The sequence below is a fragment of the Chiroxiphia lanceolata genome, chromosome 1, assembly GCF_009829145.1.
Source record: "Chiroxiphia lanceolata isolate bChiLan1 chromosome 1, bChiLan1.pri, whole genome shotgun sequence".
Lineage (NCBI taxonomy): Eukaryota > Metazoa > Chordata > Aves > Passeriformes > Pipridae > Chiroxiphia > Chiroxiphia lanceolata.
In genome coordinates this window covers 106,980,147-107,001,578 of record NC_045637.1, presented here as the reverse complement: position 1 = coordinate 107,001,578, position 21,432 = coordinate 106,980,147, and the positions used below count along the sequence as shown (strand labels likewise).

The 21,432-nt window shown below is 40.9% G+C and overlaps 1 protein-coding gene across 1 annotated transcript in view; it reads left to right on the top strand.

Moving 5' to 3' along the window:
- Nucleotides 1-3,870: 3,870 nt before the first annotated feature.
- The window catches only part of DCLK3 (doublecortin like kinase 3), a 31,967-nt gene continuing 14,405 nt past the window's right edge, over nucleotides 3,871-21,432 (top strand). Inside the window, exons 1-2 of the mRNA XM_032708647.1 lie at nucleotides 3,871-4,059; nucleotides 17,894-19,776. Coding sequence (XP_032564538.1) covers nucleotides 3,999-4,059; nucleotides 17,894-19,776 — 1,944 coding nt within the window. The 5' untranslated portion in view covers nucleotides 3,871-3,998. The remainder of the gene's footprint in view (nucleotides 4,060-17,893; nucleotides 19,777-21,432) is intronic.

The window sequence follows — 21,432 nt, the reverse complement described above, 5'->3', positions numbered from 1 at the left end:
TTTAGCATACACCTAAGGACTAGCATGGATATAAATTCTTTGATTCTTTTTTTAAATTTATTTTTGAGTTGGAGGATACAGCCTGTGTTGTTCACATATAGGTTGGCATTTGGTTTTTGTGATTTGAATAATGCCTGTAATTTTTGATATTTTACTGATGACGTTTGATTTATTATTGAAGAGATCTGAAATATTTGCTTCTTTTGCCCCTTGTATTTCATATATTCAAGACACAGAACATAAGATAGATATGTGGTTTAAAGAGGACTCGGTCTTATTTTTTGTCCTCTGTAAAGGTCAGGGTTATTTTTTCTTTATTTCTATATTAAAACCATATATTGGGCTTTTTCTTCTTTTTTCTTTTTTAGTTTGGTTCTTTTTCTAAGGGAGCCATGTCACTGCTGTCTTATTTACAGTATAGATATTTTTTGCAAGTATGAAATCATCCCTGTTAGTTCTGCCAGTAGCATTGGTGTCAGAGTGACTGTCACACGTCTGCATTTCAGGCTCTGCATCAGTGAAAGTTACTCTACACCACATGTTGTGACAAAGTTTAATGTGCCCACAGCAACCGTTTGCTCCTGGGTGTTTGGAATATCCCAACGACATGGGATAATCAGATTCATCTGAAAATAATACAAACACTTTTCCTTATAGACTAAGAATGAATTACATTATAACACTGGGCTCTGAGACTTCAAGCCTTATTTGCCTCCTCAAGGACTATTAGCAAGGTGGAAAACCACTGTGTATGAACAACTTTCACATACAAATGACAAACTAACGTTTTTATTATTGAAACCACATTATGAAAATGCTACTTTTATGCTGATTGATTCAATATCCTAGATTAGATTTCTGGACATTAGGAAGACAGCTCTTATCAGATGTTGTGAATAAACTGATTAAGTTTAAAGTAGCTGGTTTTTTCTTGTCAAAAAGCAATTGTAGTTTCTTTTAACTTATGTAAAACGGAGGCAAATATATATAACTCTTGCCACTTCTTCCTCACTTGATATGATAAATGTGTACAGCGGATTTATCATTTTCAAAACAGTGTGTTGTGATAGCAGAAGGGATAATCATATCTGGGATACAACTTAATAGGTTCACCATGAAAATATGTGGATTTTACTTTAATTATGGTTTCTTAAGAATGTGACAAGAAACACATAAAATGCAATCTCTGAGCATGACCATCTAGAGAGGATAATTCCTTAAGAGGATCAGTAGAATATTTTGTTTTATGTACCTCCTTTAAGTACAACCCTTGAAACAGAATAGGTGCCAGCAGAATCCTGGATCTCAAGGGAGGGGAAAAGGGAGAGAAGAAATGATTTCAAAGACAGAAGGAAATTGTTGCTTTTAGGACAAGGTCAAAAATATTAGGATTCCTACTAAAGGAGACTGAACATCCATTTCCAAGGCTGTATCAACATACCTATTGTCAGTCATCGCCATATGTCAATACTATGTATGAGCTGGGTGTGCAACACAAGGAGACACGTATTTGACAACTTTCTGCTAATTAGTCATTGGCCTGTAATTTCAGTCTGTGAAATTAAGCACTGAGGTTAAAAGGCTATTATTGAGAATCAAATATCATGGTTCTTGTGTATGCTTATTAAGAAATAGTAAGGAAGCTGTAGATGGTTTAGTAGGTGAATGGGGTGGTTAAGATCAGACTGGTTAAAAAGTGGATTAAAGGAAAATCAGCTTCACTGACTGACAGAGGTGACAAATTTCAAGAGGCAAGTAGGAATGAGGTGTTTTCAGAAGTCTGTATTCACTCCTCATCTGTTTTTCATTCTACAATAAAAAATGTGAGTACTACAAATTTAGTGTTGATTTTTAGGTCATGTTACAGTCTTATTTTGGAAACCAACTGCAGGGATTAATACCAGGTAATTAGGAGCGATACTTAGCTCTTCTAAGGATTTTGCAAATCCCTTTAACTGGTGTCATTATTGCATTTTACAGATGGAAAAAGTCAGACACAGAAGTGTGGAATAACCTGATGGAGGAGTTCCAGAGACAGGAACTGAACTGTCCCTGATTTCTTAAAGACAGGGTTAAATCATTGAGATGCCAAGAACTGCAGAAATTAATGGTAGTATTGTTTAAAGAACCACGTGAAAGATGGGGAATAGCAGAAGACACCTCCCATCCACTTTAGTGAAGCCAAGATCTCACATGGGCGTTGAGTGTAGGTAGCCAACTGCACATGTAAAAATGACTGAAAGACAACCCTTTAGTTATGCTCTTCCAGGCAGTTCTAATTTCGAAGACTTACTATTTGAAAATAACTTTGATACATAGGGCAAACAGGTAATGATGACTTCAGGATTAACAAGCTCTAGACAAAGAAGTAAGGCAAACATGAGAAAATAAATATAGAATTTGAGAGTTTTTGAGATTTTAAACAAATATGAAGATTTCAAATGAAAGTGAAATTATGATACATTTTCAGACAGAAATTTGATATTATAATGTAATGCGGGTTTTGACAACCTGAGTTTTGACTAGTTTACAAGATAGTTTTTGTTTATGCTTTTATTTTATATGGTTTCATTCACCATATAGTCTAGCAAAATATAAATGCTCTATGTAAAAGAGTGAGAAAAGATATTTCAGCTTTATACCTACGTCTTTACACTCAGCTCTTAAAGAGCACAGTGAACTACATTTCAGTATAAATATTGATCAAGATCTTTTTTTCAAAGGTGTTTGTGTCAGACTGTGTTGCCTCAAAAATGATGAAATACTCCAGAAGTAAAATCACAGAAGACAAGCCATTAAACAAGGCAGCTGGACAAAATCTTCAGTAAATTACAGAAATCAGAGTATGAAGATATATGTTTAGCATGTTCTGCTTTGTCCTGTTCATACAGTTTGAGGCCAGAATGATGGAACACTAAGCCTGACCTACTGGATATCCCTGGACACTAAATTTTACCTGTGGTAAAATTATTGGGACACTGTGTATTTTCCAGAGACATCTTGTTTTAGTGGGAGATTTTTGGAGAATAAAACACAGCTTCCTTCCACAATTTGTGCCAATGATTACTCTCTCCCATCGATAACATTTTTTATTTGAATTTGTCCAGCTTCAGCTTCCAGACACTGACTCTGTTATTCTTTTCCACTACAAGATTAAAGAGCCTTTTAGCTCCTAGTATTTTCCCCTATGAAGGTATGTATACGGTCTCATCAGGTTGCATTTCCTTTTGTAGTATGGCAAGTGGTCAGACATCTATTTATACGACCCTTAAATCAGCTTTGTGGCTCATCAGTTCATTCTCATATTTTTCAGATGTGCCTGCCGTGTAGCCAGCCAGCATCCTACGGGGCAGCCTGGATGAAATAAAATCCCTTCTCATAGTTCACGAAGATGCTGGGCAACCAGTTGTTCACGCGTCCAACACACGCTTTATTCGCATCGCGTGAACGCTTGTCTTTTTTAATCCAAGCCAAATCGAGCGATTTACCAAGTCCTACTTGGCACGCAAGGGGCGACAACTGAGGCTTTCTCACTCACGAGCGGGCTGGCAGCAGCGCCTCACGCCTCGCCACACAACAAACCCTCGTGCCGGGCGGGTGGGCGGCCGTGAGGGGGTAAACGGGGACGCCTCGCTGGCTGGGGCCGAGCTGGGCGTTGACAGAAGCGGGGCCCGGGGGAGGGCGGGAGGAGAGCGGCTGCGGGGGCGGGCGGCCGCCTGAGGCTGTGGCGGCGGTGGCCGTGGGGCGGTGCCGGCCGGCGGGGCTGCCCCGGGAGGGGTGCGGGGGTGTGACCGCCGGTGTGGCCGGTGCGCGGCGCCGCCTCCCCGCCGGGTCCCCTCCCTCCCGCTGCCCTCGCAGCCGGGAGGCGGCGCGGAGGGACCGTGCGTGCGGTGTGGGCAGCTCCTGGCCCCAGCCAAGCCAAGCCGAGCCTAGTTTAACCAAGCCAAGCCTAGCTTAACCAAGCCGAGCCTAGCTTAAGCGAGCCGAGCCCCCACACCATGCCGGCCGCCGCCCCGGCCCCGCTCCACCCCGCGGCGGGCTCCTGCTGCCACTGCGCCGGTGAGTGCCCCCTTCCCTCGGCCCCCTTCCCGGGGGGCAGCCCCCGCGCCGCAGTGCCGGACCCCCCTGCCCGGCAGGTCGCCAGCTGGAGGGGCTCATTTTGGGAGGAGGGGGCGAGCTGGGGGCGCCGCGCCCCGGCTGAGGGCGGCATGAGGTGGCTCCGGCGGCGAAAGTTCCTTTCCGGGTCCTTGCGTGTCCGTGGGGTTGCGGTGAGCGAGGGAGGCTTTCGGTGGCCTTTGGGCTTGAAATGAGGGCTTGAGACTGACGGAGGAAGGTGCGATTCCTCTCGGCCGTGGGATTGAGGCGAGGGCTTTGGGAGGGAAGAGAGGTCCCCGAAGGCGCAAAGTTGGGGATGGTTGTTTCACCGTGTTCCTTTAATTACCTGTATTTTATATTAAAGAGAAGCCTCCTCACCCCCCTGTTTTGTATCGTCGCGGAGACTAGTGAAGTGGATTCCTTGGGAAGCGGGTTACTTTGGGAAGCAGAGCAAGGGGCTACGGCTGCACGGAGAGCCAGTCCCTGCTGCTGGGTGGGTGTCAGGCCATCTGTGCCCCTTCCCGAGACCACCTCAGCAGCCGTGCGAGGTACCAGAGTAAGCTTTGAAGTCTGAGTGTGAAGTTAACTATTTGCTATTCCAAAAGGCATGGAGGTGTCTTCTGTACTGCCATAAAATTGAAGATTAGACGTAACTTGCAGTCTTAATAGGCAGCATGAGTATAGTTCACTTGGAAAGAATGCTTTTGGGCTGCTGAGAGCACACCGATGCTGTGCCAGAAAAGTAAATAGCATTCAGTGTAAGGATTTTAAGCTGTTGCACAACTCTGTGTTAAAATACGCTTGAGGTTGGTGAATTTTCCCTCAACTGGGAAATCACTACAGCTGGAGGTACACAGGTCACGGGCAGGGGCTCAAAGGGTGGGAAGGGCTGCTGTGTCAGGTGGGGATGCTGTGACATGTGGTAGCCAAACCTCTTTGGGGAAGAATGCTGGCTGTGCACTTGCATCCCCTGACTTCCCCTATATCGGTTATGTTTGCTTCTATTTAATAACTGAACAGATATTTATAGGAAAACTATTCCATGACTTTTCACTGTGCAGTGTTATCTTCTGCCTTCCTCAGGGTACATTCAGTACACAAAGTCAGCAGGACTGGACGGGCCACTGGTTTGAGCTGATGGAACAGTTTTCAGGTTGAGAGAGATGCTATGTTTGGGAACAACCCCATAAACTGAAGCTTTTGTTGTACTGTGTACTAAAGGGTTTCCGTTTTTAAAAAAAACCCAAAGCCAACAAAACAAACCAACCTCTTGCAAAACTGTAACAAGTTTCTAAAGCTTCTTCCTCTGAGCATTTAGATTGAAACCCATGCTGTGTGAGGGTATAAACTAAAAATTTATCACCAAATCTGATATGGTTCGTTATGTACGCTTTTGCTACTAACTTTACAGAGGAATAAAAATGTGCATATATGCAGGTCTGCATGCAAGTTTGTCTTCTCACCTCCTTTAGCCCTCTTTTTTTCTCTTGATGGTTCTTGTGGTTTTTTATATGGTTTGAATGCAGTTTTGACACTTTGAAATGTTGGGAACCCAACAGACTCCCGAAACAGTCAGCAAGTGAAATGAAGCTTACAAAACATATATTACAGCTACTTTATGTAGTAGAAGTGTAGTTATAGCAATTCTATCATGCTCTTCTCAAGAGGTGGCTGCATTTTGTACCTCAGGAAGCCACCCTGTGGCTCTCCAGATAAAACTGATCCTGCTGAGTTAGTCTCTTTCTTGTAGTGTAATGGGTGTGGATCTCCTGAAACGGCATGACTTTTTCCATGAAAATTTTTGTAGGATGTTAGGACACGTCAGCTGAGAGTTAGCTTCTGGTAAATCTCCATCTGTGGTTCATTAACCTGAATTGGTTAATTGGACTTAAACTGTCGGCAAAGATAAGATAACTTGGTTTGATTCAGGTTATTGGCAGCTGTGCAAGCCTCTGAATTTGAGCTGTACTAAAGTTACCTTGTCTTTATAGTTCTTTTTATACTCAAGTTAATTACTTGGACATGCTAACCTGACTTTTGAATGTATCTTTATCTGGTAGTGTCACTTACATTCTTTGTATCTGTCTGCACTGCTGCTTTTTCTAGTCATGTTCTGCAGAGCGTCACAATTTTGGCATCAGCAGGATTTTCAGCATGTGGTGACTAAGGGAAGTTGTGTGGGATTCATTTCCCCATTTCTAAGATTACTTCGCTTCGTTTGTTTTCTGCAGAAACATCTATAGTTTTGTAGAAATAAGGAAAGTTCATGATCCTTCCTTCTTTTGCAACAGCTCTGGGGTGAATTGAGTTGGTTGCTGTCACTGCTTTTTCTCATTTCCTTTAATTTGATGATTCCTTGACATTTAACAACATTTGAAATTAGCGTTATATAGATTTTGGTGTAAATATAATTAGCATCAGAACATTATGGTGACTTTAGGAGCCTCAGTTAGATCTGATCCAGATCTCACTGAAGCTAATGTGAATCTTTTAATTAGCTTCAGTGCAACTTGGATCAGATCTGAAAATGTGGTAGTTGAAGAGGTGAATGTGACATTTCTCTTCTTAACAGTATACTGTTTTCCATGTTTTTCTCAATTTCAGGGTATGGAATCTGTCCTTTTGTAGTCTTCCCTAGATTCTGGAAACAATGAAAAAAGGAGGGGGAGCTACTGCCTTGATTGATTCTAATGTCAATTTGGAGTTTTGGTAATGCTTTCAAATTGTCCATCTTACCTAGCAGTAGCTTGCTTTCACTGCAAACGGAAGACATGTTTAGCATCTTCCCTCTGTTCTAGCATTGTTTACTCAGTCTAATTACTGTAAGAATGCAAAACAATTATGTCATATATTCTTAGAAGAAACTCTCAGTAGACATTCTATAAACACCATCTCCCACTCCATCAATATTGCTGGCCTGCACTTATTCTCGGGGTTTTAGTTTTCTCATGACCCCAAATAATGTAGTTAATGGAAATGCTGAGAAATGTCTGATGGTGTGAAAATCCTGATCTTTCTGCTTTGTCATCATGCTTTTGAGTCTAATTAACACTGGCTTACATTTCTCCCGAGAAACTAATTTTCTTTTGTAAGTTCTGTGCAACAATTTATTTTGCAATGTTGACTTTCCTATATGAGTCTCTTCTGAAAAAGTGGTTCTGTAATAATGGGGTTGGGAATTCTACATTTATATGTGAGTTAACATCTCTTAAATGTGCTATATTTCCAAAGAAAACTTTTGTCTGATTTCCCCTTTTGCAAACCAGATGGAGAATCAGACTCTGGCTGGGTCTTTCCTTTAGTTAGGCAACAAGGTTATTGGTAATAAAGGATCTGGAAGCTTAATTAAACTCTCAGTGACACCTCTGCAGGCTCTTTTATTTTCACTGGGTTTGCTCAGTCGCAACTGATTAGTCATCAAGTTGAGATTTAGGAAACAACGCAAATAAAATCCCCCACAAGAAACACAATCCTGCTCCTTTGACTGAGGCATTGTTGGCTAACAGGACTAAAAAGCAGCTAAAAGCTTACTTTGTGATGAAACATGAATAATTAATTTGAAAGTATATGGTACTTCAAGAGTCAAGAGCATCAGTGTGAAAGTGAAACTCCTTGTAGGCTGATCCTTTAGAAACACACTGAGGGCTTTGCCAGATGGATTCTGGCAAATACTGCAGTTGTGTAAGATGTTTTTGTTTCCCTCTGTCACTTTGGTCCCTCTCCTGAAAGATTCTTGATGGAGGGTCCTGGTCTGCAGAGCTGACTTTCCTGGTTACTGGGGCAGACCCTAAAGCAGTCAAACTGCTGAAAGTAGTCGTGGCTTCTCCCAGTAAAATACACAGCCTGTCATCTTTGAAAGAAATTAAATAAATGAGCAGTTTCATAATATTCTTTTTTTGGTTTTATGCAACTTAAACTGAGCCTCACACCTCCAAAGGCACTGATTCATTTCACGTGCAGTCTTACATTTCACATAGTCTTTACAGATTATGCATCTGTATACATCTCTATAAGGCTTTCTTTATTCTTGCTTTTTAATTTGCTACCCTTAAAATGTCAGAAAGAAGATAATGAAAGTGGGGTTCTGCTCCAAAAAAAAAGTAAAATTATGACACTTGTGAGTCATTATCAGACTCCATGAAATCTACCTTCATCTTCTGCTCTGGGTGATTCAGCTCAGTTTAACACTAACACATGGCAGTAACCATCTGTGTTTGCTGTAAATATTTTATTTTTTTTAATTACAAATGACTTGATTTAAAAAATCTGAAACTGTGCAGTGGAGTGATTGTGGGCCTGCAGTGGGAAGGAGGTAAGCACCTGGGAAGATAATTTTTGCCCGACCATTGTTGCCAGGTTGGAAAGGGAGGTGTAACACAGAGAGCAAACCAGACTTCCCTGTAGCAGTCTGGATGCTGCTGCTCCATTGTGGGGGGACCTGGACAGGAGAGGGCCAGCACAGACTGCAAAGGGACTCTGAACATTTAGGGAAGGAGAAGGGGGGAAAAATAGACTAAGAAAACTCCAAGTTTATCTCCTTTGAGGAGAAAGAAGGAAAAGTGGCTGTGAAATGTCACTTATCCATTGGGATTCTCATACACTAAATATGGCCATTGGGATACTGGGCCTCCCACATGCATTTCTCTGTGGGATGACTCCCACATTGGGACTGGGAGCAGAGGCACCATCCATCCTCAGAATGGAAAATCCAGAGTTCACATAGCCATAGCTAGGGTTCCAATGGGGAGGGGCTCTGTCTCCATCTCTCTGCTGAAGTCCAGCCAGCTGCAATATTTTCCCATCAGACTGTCATTCTAGGTAGTCCTTCCCATCTTAGGAACTCCTGCGCTACAACATCTGCTGACTTCAGCTGCTCTGGTGCTCTTTGTCCTCCAGGATCTCCCATTAACTCAGAGGCCTGTGTCCCAAAACTGGCAGTGAAAAGGGAGTGAGATAAACAGGCAGGGAGAAGGAATTAGACTCACTTCTTTCTTTCTAGAGTGAAAGACTGGGGAAGGATGAGAATGGGCATTTATGGGACTGAAAGATTTGAAGAGCTCGTTTCCAGTTTGTATGACACAATGTATATTTGTTCTTAAAATAAAAAGCAGGTATGTTGAAGATCTGCAAAATTTTGAAGTAGTCTTGCCTGCCCTTATATGAGGACAGGGAGTGGGTACAAAGGTGTGCATCTTCCATGCTCTTGCGCTCTAGGTGTAGCTGCTAAGGACATTTTCTCTCCCTGCAGCTGACACTTTGGCAACTCACCTAATGGGACCAGACATATTTGGCCGGGAGAATGTTTAGTTCTGTTGGCGACATGTGGGACAGAAGGAAGCCAACTTGACACACAGCTGAGTTTACAGGGCTGACAGTTAAAGGAAAAATAATGATATTGCATGCAAATTTAAGCATGCTTGATGTGAAATTGTGAAAGATAATGAACTTGTAATCCCATCATACTAACTTTTTATGATCTTTTAGGGCTAAAGCTATATATTTATGAGATAGAGATATTATTCCGATTTTTTTTTTTTTTTTTGGTATGCGAGCCCAAATTAGTTTTTCTTCAGTGAACTTAGAATACTGTCTGAACTGCTGAGTGATTTTAATTCTCTAAAAATTGGGTTAGACTGGCTCAGCAATTGATCTCCACTACACTAGTGCAAATTGGACATGAATGTGCTGGCGTGAGTGTGACTGGAGATGCCCATTAGGGTAGCATAAAAGATGCTAGAGAAATTAAAGTCATTCCCTCCTTTTAATTTATTTTTCATTGTTACAGTATTAAAACTGTTTTTGAAAGATTCCAACTGATAAATGGTATTTATAATATTGAACATGGTTTTGTTTTCTTTCTGCTCCAGTAGCTAATGCAGATAAGAATTCATGCAAATACCATGATGAGGGTTTGTGGTTTTTTTTAGTGTAATTGAATAAAATACACTTTGACCATCTAAAAATACTTTGACTGTGCTTCTTTTATTTGGCTTAGTAAGCCATGGTTATATACAATATGATTTACAATAATATTTTATTGCAAAGTATATTTTATAACTGCCTTACCATCAAATGTATTCTGAACACGTAAGGTTTGTTCAATGTATTTCTTCAATGTATTAAAAAAATGCATTTCTATGAGGCCATGTTACAAAGTCAAGCCTTTATGATTATTGATTAGGACTGCTATCCCCCCACCCCATGTTCCTGTGTATTAAGATATGCACATTAATTACATTTTCAGATACTGCTTTTACTATCCCCAAGGGCTATGGCTCCATCAGTGTATGTGATGGGCAGAGCGTATCTAATGAGCACCTACTTACTGTTTACCCTGGCTCTTCATGCCTCCTGCTATGTGTTTTTTGAACCCTGCTGTTAATACAGGCTTATTAACTTGAGGGCTTTTCTGTCATGGTTATTGCGGCAGCAGCAAACATGGATTAGCCTATCTGCGACACCTGTAAAGAGAGGGCAGGTACTGCATTCAGCAGGAGTCATGGTGCAAAAAATAAAATCAAAAGTACTTTAATCTGCAGAAGAAAGCAACTTGACATGCCCGCTTCCTGAATTTTGGGATGACTTAGCATTGTCTATGTGTTGTGTTGTGTTACCTTGTCTGAAGTACCTCTTCCAGTATATGCCCTTGCAGCTGTGAGCACTGAGCAGGTTTGAAGATCAGGTCTCAGAATGTTCTTTTGGGTACCAGACTGTAATCTCTGAGAAATCTAGATAAAGTTGATTGCTTTGAAACTCAGTGGAATTGGTTGAGACAAAATCAGTTCTTCAGGGCTGCACTGCCTTAAGCAAAGAAATAATTCTTCCTGTAGTTTTTCACACACTTTTCAGCTCCTCTAGTTACTCTTTTTTTTCCAACACAGTCCTTTAATCTAGTTTACTTGTAAAAGAGGATCTGCTGTACCCTGGAGTAGACATAGGAAAAACTGTAAACACTTCTTAACTGTCTTGTATTGAAGGAGGAAGTAATTTCAAAAAGTGGAATGGTTTGGTTGGAAGGGACCTCAAAGATCATATAGTTCCAACCTCTGCTGTGGGCAGGGACCTTTCACTACACCGGGTTGTTCAGAGCCCCATCTAACCTTGCCTTGAACATTGCCAGTGATGGGGCACCCACAACTTCTCTGAACAACCTGTACTCTCACAGTAAAAATTTCTTCCTCATATCTGATCTAAATCTCTCCTCTTTCAGTTTAAAGCCATTCCCCCTCATCCTATCACACCATGCTCTTGTAAAATGTCCTTCTCCAGCTCCAGGTGCTGGAAGGCTGCTCTAAGGTATCCCCAGAACTACCTTCTTCCCCAGTCTGAAAAACCCCAGCTCTCTCAGTCTCTCTTCATATGAGAGGTGCTTCAGCCTTTTGATCATCTTCATGGCCCTCCTGTGGACTTGCTCCAGCAGGTCCACATCTTTCATATGTTGAGGCCCCAGAGCAAGATGCAGTACTCCATGTGGGGGTCTCATGATAGTGGAGTTGTGGGGAAGAATTATTTCACTTGGCCTGCTAGCCACACTTCTTTTGATACACAGGATATAGTTGATAACTTTTTCTCCTGTCTTACTGATGAGCTTGCTAAGGTTCTTTTAATGTAGTCAGCTGTTTGTGTGCATGTAGCTCTTCCTGTTCTTTAAAAAAATGTAAATTAAGGTGAACTAATATGGCAAGTGACAACAAAAGCACGTACATGTCTTTTATGGATACTGCAAAGGAGCAGACCGTGCAAGGATAGTTCTATTGCTGACTTCCAGTCCTATCCTTTGTCAAAGTTTGGCATTCTACCTAACTTCTTGATCCACTCTTATTCTCACTCTCACATTTTACTGCTTCCCTATTACACTCTCCATCTGCTTCCATTGTGTCTGTAAAGTTCAGGGAAATTGCTATCAGACAGTATCAAAGTTCATAAGAACTGCTGTCAGATAGTGCCTGACTATGGCACTATTTGCTTCATTCCCTGGGGTCTGTCCCAGTCCCTCTTAAAACTTCTTTTCTCTTATCCTCCCTGTCCAGTTCTTCACTATGTTTCTTTTTTCAGTTTCAGTTTTATACCTCTGAGCTGTGTGAGCCTTTGGAGCTTGCTAAGCCTGGAACTAGCAGCAACTGTCCTGCTACATCTGATGCTGTCTTGATCCAGTCCTTTCTGACATTTGAGTTTCTTTTTCTACTAAGGATTTTATCTGGTCAAAACTGATACAAGTGTGTGTGTCTGTCATTGTTGCTGAAATAACCACCAGCTCTGACTCAAACAAAACCTCTTCCTTAAGATGCTGTACAGCATGGCAAGGAGGTGAGGATGAGCATCAGGGAAGGAGAGGGTGCTACAGAGGCTCCTCAGAGGAAAAATTTACCAATGGTGTTTCCAACATTAGGGCTGTAGATAATGCCCATGTAAAATTTACTTGCTGTAAAAGAACACTTGTGATCATGTTTTGTTTCCATGTATCTAATTCAGTGAATTGAGACTTGCCACACTGCTACTTCAGTCTTGGCCACTAACACTGTACACTAGCCCTGGAAGTTGCAACTTTTAATAATTTACAGCAAGGAGAGGAGATCAAGATGGCATGTTTCTAGAGGACTCGGATTGCATCCTGGGGCCAACTGCTGATGCATGCTGGTAACTTGTGTGAGCTACATGCTTGGCTACTCTCAGTTCAATGCCAGAAACATTCTTGACACTCAAGTACTTGAAGACACTTGTTAGTATGGTGACATGAACTAAATGTTTTTGGTTCCAAGTAAGATTATTCTTTTTTTTTAGTTTTTTTTTTTTAATTACCTCAGCAGGAATTTCTAGGGCTTAAGGAATAAACAGGCATTTGTGCTGTTGTTCTTTCCCATCCCATTAAAGCAGTGTTTTGTTTATCCTGTATTTGTTTTTCCTATATTGAGACCAACACATCAAAACAACTCCCAGATACACGGTTTCTGTCATGTGCAACTTTAGTTGTGTGAAGAATACTGCTAATGATTTGGGGCGTTTTCACAGTTGCTTTTGTAAGTGGAAGCCTTCTAAAGAAGTTACAGGGTTTAACTAACACCATCTTATTCACAGAAAGCAATGCCATACCTAGATCCTATTTCAATGCTAACTTCTGTTTTAAATTGTGTTGTAAAACTCCTTTTAAAAATTTAATTCCACTTCAACCTGTGAGTTGATAGCAGAATTAGCTGCTGGGTAAACCATTCTGTTAATTACTGAAACTGTAATCTCAAGCAGGAGAGCCAAGAAGAACTGAAGATGAACAAAAACTTATAGACTGGTTAAGGGAAGGGATAAGTTTTGAAAGACAAATGGCAGCAATACATTTTTAATTGCAATATGTGACCTCTGGCAAACCCTGTTACTCTGCTGTTGTAGGGAGCGTAGCCAGGCAATTCACCGAATGACAGGATATTCTGGGTTGGAAGGGACCCACAAGGATCATCAAGTCCAGCTCTTAAGTGAATGACTTGTACAGGGATCAAACCTGTAACCTTGGCATTTTTAGCACCATGCTCTAAACAATTGAGCTTATTAAATTCTTTAAGATACAGGTTGCTTTAAGTTCTGTATACAGAACTTCTTCAGAGCTCAAGTCTTCAGAATTCACTTTATTTTACTCCAAGTCCAGAGTATGATCCAAAACACTCCAAGGAAAGGTCTTCTAGAGGAATTTTTGTGGTTTCCCCCATGCTTTCCCACACTCCCCCTACCCCCACAGTGGGAAGGACTGTGATGATCACAAATGATTTGTAAATTTTAAAAATGAACACAGAAGCTGTGCTCCTTTCAGGGGAATGCATTTTCTCTCTAGGGAGCACTTGTGCTCTGCTCATAGATGCTGAGTTTCTTGTTCCTGCTACCTGTTTGAGCCCCCGAATCCTAGTTTGTCTTATACTCCATGCTTCTCTAGTGACTTGGTGTCATTGTTTGCCTTGTTAGACCATCATGTCTTCATCATATGGAGATCTGTATTGCTCTGTGAGGTCATTTTCTGTTTTTTCTGTTCTAATGTGTGCAGTTTCGGTGGGATGCAAGGTGTCCTTGACCAGCTGTGTTGCCTTGCCCTTGCCCTTCCACAGCAGCAGGCTTCAGCATCCCCCTCGGCCATGGTGTACCATTGATACTCTAATACACCAGCATATATAGATAGATGTGCCTACAGATAAAAATAGACACACTCATGCATGCATGAATCCATTTTAATAGTTCTAAGAAATATTTATATTTGATAATCATTAGCTCTCAGTAGGACAGTAAAAGAAAGAGCACCTTTTATTCTCTGATGTATAATTTGCCAGTACTTGAACTCATTGAAGTGTGTTTCTGATACCACCTCCCTCTTCCTCCTTCTCCCACTTGTATATAAATATGGAAACATGATTTTGAAGCAATAGAAGTTGTAGCTAAAGGATTTGGGTATGTGTGTGACCTCTGAAGGCTTTCTAGAAATGCTTGTTACTGCTTTGAGTGTGTGCACTTTCCTGACAGATTGAGGCTTGCTTCATGTGTATCAGTTAAATATAGCATAACTGAGAAACAACACATATTATGACTGAAATAGTTGTAACAGGCAATTGAAGTGAATTTTCAATTTTATGTAATATATAATCATTGTGACCACCCCTTTGACAGAATTTGACACTTCTTTTCTTGGAAAATATTAAAAGATTCTTCTATGTGTTGATTTAAGCATTCATGTAATTTTCTTTTTTCATCTTAGAAAAATATGCAATACTATTCTTATTCCTAAAATTGTTATGTATTACCTTATGGCTTTTGTCAGACTGTTTTTCGCTAGGAATCAAGCCAGTTTAAAAAGCACAAAAACACATTCCTACATTGTTTTAATAATGACATAAAACTGCTCTTATTCCATTAGTTATAGAATTAAACGATAAACTTGGCTTCTGTTTCAAGCTTAGCCAAATTAATGAAGAAAGGAAAAATAACTGATGCTTAGGTAATTGAAACAATCAACAGTGCAGCCAAGCACTTAAAATCAGTGGTTTATAGAAAGGTATGATAATAGCAGCATAGCTGGGAGGAACATAAGCTGTGGGAAAAGTCATTATTGGCGCACCATTGTTTCTTTGTTGTACCAAGATCATAAGCAGTAAAAATGTTAAGCACTGTTCCCATAAGCAAGATAATGCTTTGATGACAGTGTGTACGCAAGAATCTGGAAACACTGAGCTTCATCAGTTCCTGGTAAGTAACGTGTTCTGGAGTTGATTTAGATTTCAGAGAACTATTATTATGGCTGACTTTTTTTTTCTTCCCCATTCACAGTAAGCTTTATTCTGGGTGGAATGTAAATATGCGATTGCTGAAGAATCTCTAGCACGTATGTAGTCATCTTTTGATAACAAGAGATCATCCTTAAAAAGCAGAATGAAGACAGAAATAACTTATACAACCACCAAGCATTAGTCACACAAAGCTCTTATATAATGCTTACGTCTTCAATCAGCATGCTGGCAGCTGGGCTTCTTTGTAATGTTTGTTTGGAGGAGAAGCATCTATCTCATTTGGCAGAGGAAGAAAATGAAGCCAAGAGTTAAGGGACATGCCAGGGGGCACACAGTGCTTAGCTGGTGAGAGTATCACAACTGAGAAGTGTCCTTCATCATATATCAAGCAGAGCCAACAGCAGACTGGAGTTCTGTAGCGGTGTCTCCTCATGTGCTTTCACCACTCAAGCCCTGGCCTCTTGGACACACTATTTTTTCAGACAGAGCAGGTGAATACTGCAGCACCTGTTGCAGTTTTGCCTTTTGTTTGTTGTTCTAGGTGAGGAGGCATATTTTCTTTTCCCTTGATGAAAAGGACAAATAAAAATGTATAGCTTGAAATACTGAAAATGGCTTTTCTGCAGTTCAAAACCAAAATGTAGTAAGCTTAAGCCTATAGCACCAAGAGGAACATTCATATGTGCAGATTTTCTTTTGAGGATTTGCCCACTGCGCTATGGCTATGCAAGTGTAGTAATGTATGAGAATGGACAGGATTCTCTGGGAGATAAGCCATTTGGTATAGGAGTTTCCTTGTAATGGTTCAGAAATGTGATGGATGAAAAGACAGAATGGGAAAGATATGTTGCCTGGAGAAGCATTAATGGGATCTAAATGGACTTTTTACTTATTGGACAATCCACCCAGCAGACTGGCAGTTTTACCCCAGTTTATTGTTGTGTACTTATGAATTCTTATGCACCCCAGTTTATTGTTAAATTGTATGAATTCTGTTGTGCCCCCATATTGTCCCCATTTCTCCCTCAGATTTTCCCTTCGAAAGTTGTTTGTCTCTTTGTTCTCCCCTATTTTCCCGCTCCTCTGCCACCGATTGGTTGTAAGTTAACACAGTGCAGGGAGAGCTGCCACTGGCCAGTTCCCTCAGAGAGCTGGGAGTTCCACCCACCTTTCCCCTGTCCCCCTATCACATCTTTCCCTGAGCTGTCAGTCTCTTGCGCCTCCCCGGTTTGGAATCCGCCCCTCAAACCTCGTTTATTTAAACCCTTGTACCCCCTGAATAAACGGGCATTGCTGCACACTCTCCAGCTGTGCCAAGAACTCTAATTGCAGTGCCTGGTCCCATCCCCCTTACCACGCGGACCGTGGCAAGAAAACATTCTGGCTGCTTTCTTTTGTCTTGGTCCTGTTAGTTTATATATATATATTGAATGTTTATTCCCAACTGAAGTGCGAGGCTATTAAGTGGAGTTGGAAGCTCTCTGTAATCTCATTCGGAAAGTTTATTTCTTGAGGCTGAAAATAAAGGCATTGTAATCAGGTTTTAATCCTAACAAGTACAAGAGATCAGAGTACTTTTAGGGGACATTTTTATTCCTAGCTTATTGTTGTATTGATAAACAGGGAATTGTGTTATAGCTTGGTTTGTCCATAACCGTATGTTATGTTTTCAGTTCTTCCTTTTCACAATTAGGCGTAACAAATGGTGCCATTTTCTTTGGTTGATGTTCTAAGATGAAATATCAGATGGAAAATTGTTAATGTCCCTAGAGAATACTCAGAACTTTGTGTGATTTTACATAACTTTTAGAATAAAAAAAGTCAAACCAAAATATTGGAAAACCAGAACTCCAGTTATCAAACAAAACTGAGATGGCCTTTTTTTAAGACAAAAGATTACATTACACTACTATTAGATGATCTATAAAATTGCTGTAAGAGTTACGGCAAAAGTAATGTCTTTTAAAAAGAATTCAATTTATTTTATTTGTTATAGAAGGTCCAGGGAAGGTGAAGAGGAGATATTTACTTATAGAAATGTAAGGTTACATGTACAACACCATCTGGTAGTAATTTTAAAACACGAGTATTTAGTTTATTTTACTTCATGCAATGTAATTTTGGAACTTGTTGCCACAGGGTTTACAGAGACCAAAATTGTAATTGGGTTCAGAAAGGGGTGAGGTCATGGTAGATATATTCAAAAGAGAATGCTAAAGAAACTCGATGCAATCCTGGCACTTCTTGAGGACTTCTGAAAGATGAGAGGAATTAGAAGAAAGATCTGGTGGTTTTCAATATTATTACTATTTTTAATGACATTTCTCTGTCACAAAATGAATTTACATTTCTCGCAAACTTGACAGTGTTTGTAATTGCACGTATGTGGAGATACTCCTTAGTGGCAGTTAAAGTTCTTTATAAGCCTTGAAGTCACCTACCCTTACTCTCTGAGGTAACATACACTGACATGCGGAAAATGGTTGCTCAGAAAGGTCTGATGATGCAAAATAATTAATATGCCCGCTCTTTGTTTGCCTTAGGACGCCGAGGCTTGTTGGACCATTCACCACACAATGCAAGCTCAAAAGTAAAAGAGAGGAAACTACATGGGACTTGTCCTCCTATTGGTCGTGGGAACTATGGGAAGCCATGTTTGAGTGAAAGCAGCCATAGGTCCTCATTTTTCAGTCCCCGCAAGGGTTTTCACACAATACATTCAGAGCACAGCCCTGTGAAGCCAAGGATAATTACAGTGGTGAAACCCGGGGGACGCACGCTCAGAAGGATAACCTTGCTTCTCAACAGGAGGTCAGTCCAGACCTTTGAACAGCTCTTGGCTGACATTTCAGAAGCTCTGGGATTTCCTCGTTGGAAGAATGACCGTGTGAGAAAACTTTACAATCTGAGAGGCAGAGAAATCCGAAGCGTTTCTGACTTTTTCAGGGAAGGTGATGCGTTCATAGCTATGGGGAGGGAGCCCCTCACTTTGAAGGACCTGGAAGTGGTATTACAAGAACTTTATCCTGAAAATCCTTATGCTGCCAGTGCTGCCATTCAGCAGAATGAGGAGCAGTCCCGAAAACTGAAGAGCAGGCTGTATGACAAGGCTTTGAAAGTAGACAGTGGCTTTGATGAGACAGAAATTACCAAAAACTGCAGCGATGGCATGTCTCCCCAACTGGTAGCTGGGCATGAAGGAAAAAGTCAAGCCAAGACAAAGGAAGAAGAAAAAATGAGAACCAAAAAAAAGTGGACTAGAGAGAGCTGGAGTGGTGAACAGGGAGTGAAGCCTTCTAGGAAAACCCGAGAAAGTGAGAGGTACCTTAACCATGAGAGGAGTTCTGAGGAGGGTTTAGAAGAGAGTTCAGAGGAGGTGCCGAGGTGTGAGAAGTGTGAACAGGAAAGGCAGGCCAGAGAAAAGTTACAAAGGGAAAGGAAGGCTGAGGCCTCATTTGAAAATAGAGACCTGAATACAGGCGCATGTCAGAGGTACCAGGTAGAAAGAAATGCAAAAATCAGGAACTGCCGAAAATCTTCTGAAACTTGTCTGGATGGTGAGGAAGTTGGCTGGAAAGATAATGGCAGTAGGAGGATGTGGAAGCCCCTACAAAAGATTGTTAATGAAGGGCTGGAGAAGCAAAAAAGGAACATGGAGAAGGATGTGGAGAAGCATGAAAACCATGGGAAGGAAGTAGTAAAAATCAGGAAGAATGCTGTAGAAGGGCTCCATCTGTCTCATGAAGTGAAAGAAGATAATGGAAGTAGCTGTGTCGTGAGCCAAAGTGGTTGGCTAAAGAAAGACACTCTGAGGGATGCTGAGAAACTGTCTAAAACACACAGGGAGGTCAGAGAGGGACAAAGGGCTAAAGAGGAAGCTGCCAGAAGAGAGGGGAATGTCACACGTAGAGAGAGTGACATGACTAGACGGGAGAAAACAGGGGAGCGCAGAGTGAATAAAGAGGAAAACAAGGCTCAGGGATTGGAAAGCACAAGCCGGAGGTATGCCATTAAAAGCAGAACTGATGTGGAAAAACACTATGATATTGGCAGAACTATTGGGGATGGGAACTTTGCAGTGGTGAAGGAATGTCGCCACTGTGATTCCAATCAGATCTACGCCATGAAAATTGTTGATAAATCCAAGCTAAAGGGGAAAGAGGACATGATGGAAAGTGAAATTCTGATCATTAGGAGTCTCTCTCATCCCAATATAGTAAGCTTAATTGAGGTGTATGAGACAGAAGCTGAGATCTACTTAATCCTAGAGTATGTCCCAGGAGGGGACTTATTTGATGCAATCATAGAAAGTGTGAAGTTCACAGAGCATGATGCTGCTGTCATGATCACTGATCTGTGTGAAGCATTGGTTTATATTCACAGCAAGAACATTGTCCACAGGGACCTCAAACCAGAAAACCTTTTGGTAAGTGTTGTCAAACAATTGCATATATGCAGAATTTATTTTCCTTCTTTGAACATTTTTAAGCAAATACTATGCAGAGATAATGTGCTGTGGCAGGACTGTTTGGAAAAATGAGTACAATTTTGAAGTGAAATTACAGTTGTAGTTTTTCTTTACATAGATCTAGTGTGCATTGCAGATAGAAATTTAAGTAAAAATTATCAGGCTTTCAGGCGTAGCAAGCATTTATATTCTTCTGAATCAGGCCTGTTACTTAGCATCTTACTTTTAGGTGTGCAAGGATGAATCATAAGGCATTTTCCTTGCAGACCAATATTTATTAAAATTGTTAATTTAGCTTATTTATTTGTTAGACTTTTTGTCCACTACAGTTACATATTTTTCTGACTGCTGTGCTAATCCTCTACTGTAGTGATTTCTGTCTTGTGGCAACTTATTTTCTTAGAAGCAGAAGTATGATGTAGTTGATTGAAATAATCTGACAGTAAAATGTGAATGTTTTGGTGAATACAGCATTAAAGTCAGCTCAAATAGTAACTTCATGCCAAAGAGAAAAGTTCTTGTTTCCATCACATTTCTGAGGCTACGTTCTTTCCATCCAGCACTGAAGTCAATGGAGTTACTCACATGTGAATATGCATAGAAATGTTTGTAGTATTGATGTTCCACAAGATACCCTTTGTAGAACCTTAACAGTAAACAACTGTCCCTAAGTGTGTGTTACATTCTTGTATTCCAAATTTCATGACGAACAGATAAATACCAAATATTTGCCAGTCTCTAACAAGTAGCATTTGACCTGCTTTTGTGGAAGATCATAGTTAGGCAGACAAAAAAGGTAATAGATTATTTGATCCTGTGTGCCATTCAATGCTTTTAAGAGAATTAATTGATGGAGAAAAACACCAGTGTAGCTTCTAGGACATGCAGGGGTTGAACAAGACTGGGCTGGAATGGTTTGGTCTCGAATCTTTTAATTAAGCAATAGCACCTTTATTAGGTCCTGCTATGTGTCCTGCTTAGTTTGATGAAAATTCTTGTTATGGGGTCTGAATGTAAATATAAGGTGGTGAGTGCAAGTGGGTGGTTTGCAGGAAGAAGTGTAGGCCCTGCCTTTGTGTTTTGTTTGCCATTAGAACAAAACTTCATTTAGAACTGCAGTGCTTTTCCCATAAGCTGATTTTCCATTATGAACCAGGTTCTGCTCCTTCCTATTTGCTGAACACAAGCTAGTGCATGTGAAACACCTGAGAGTAGATGCATCACTTCTCTCTGTAATACGTACTGTGATGTAGGTAAGCAAAGAGGGGCAAGGTACAGGTCCGTTCTGGCTGTTTTCACATTTAGTTCACAGAACTGCAAAACAGAATGCTGTTGTGTAGCACTGAGATAATCATGTTGCCCATTCTGACAGCCAGAATATATTTTTCAAGGACAGACCAGCTCTCAGACTGTAGGTATTTTGTCATACAAGAACAGTGTTATCTAAACACTATGGGAAAGAAAACTGTTCCTGTTTCACCTTGCTGCTAACTGAGTGTGAGCACAAGTATTAGCTACCATGTACCTAAACCATCCTTTTAATCTATTCAACCAGCTGGATGAGTTTATAATTTCTTGTTAGTGTTGGATAGGTCCTGTGCTGTCTACTAAGCA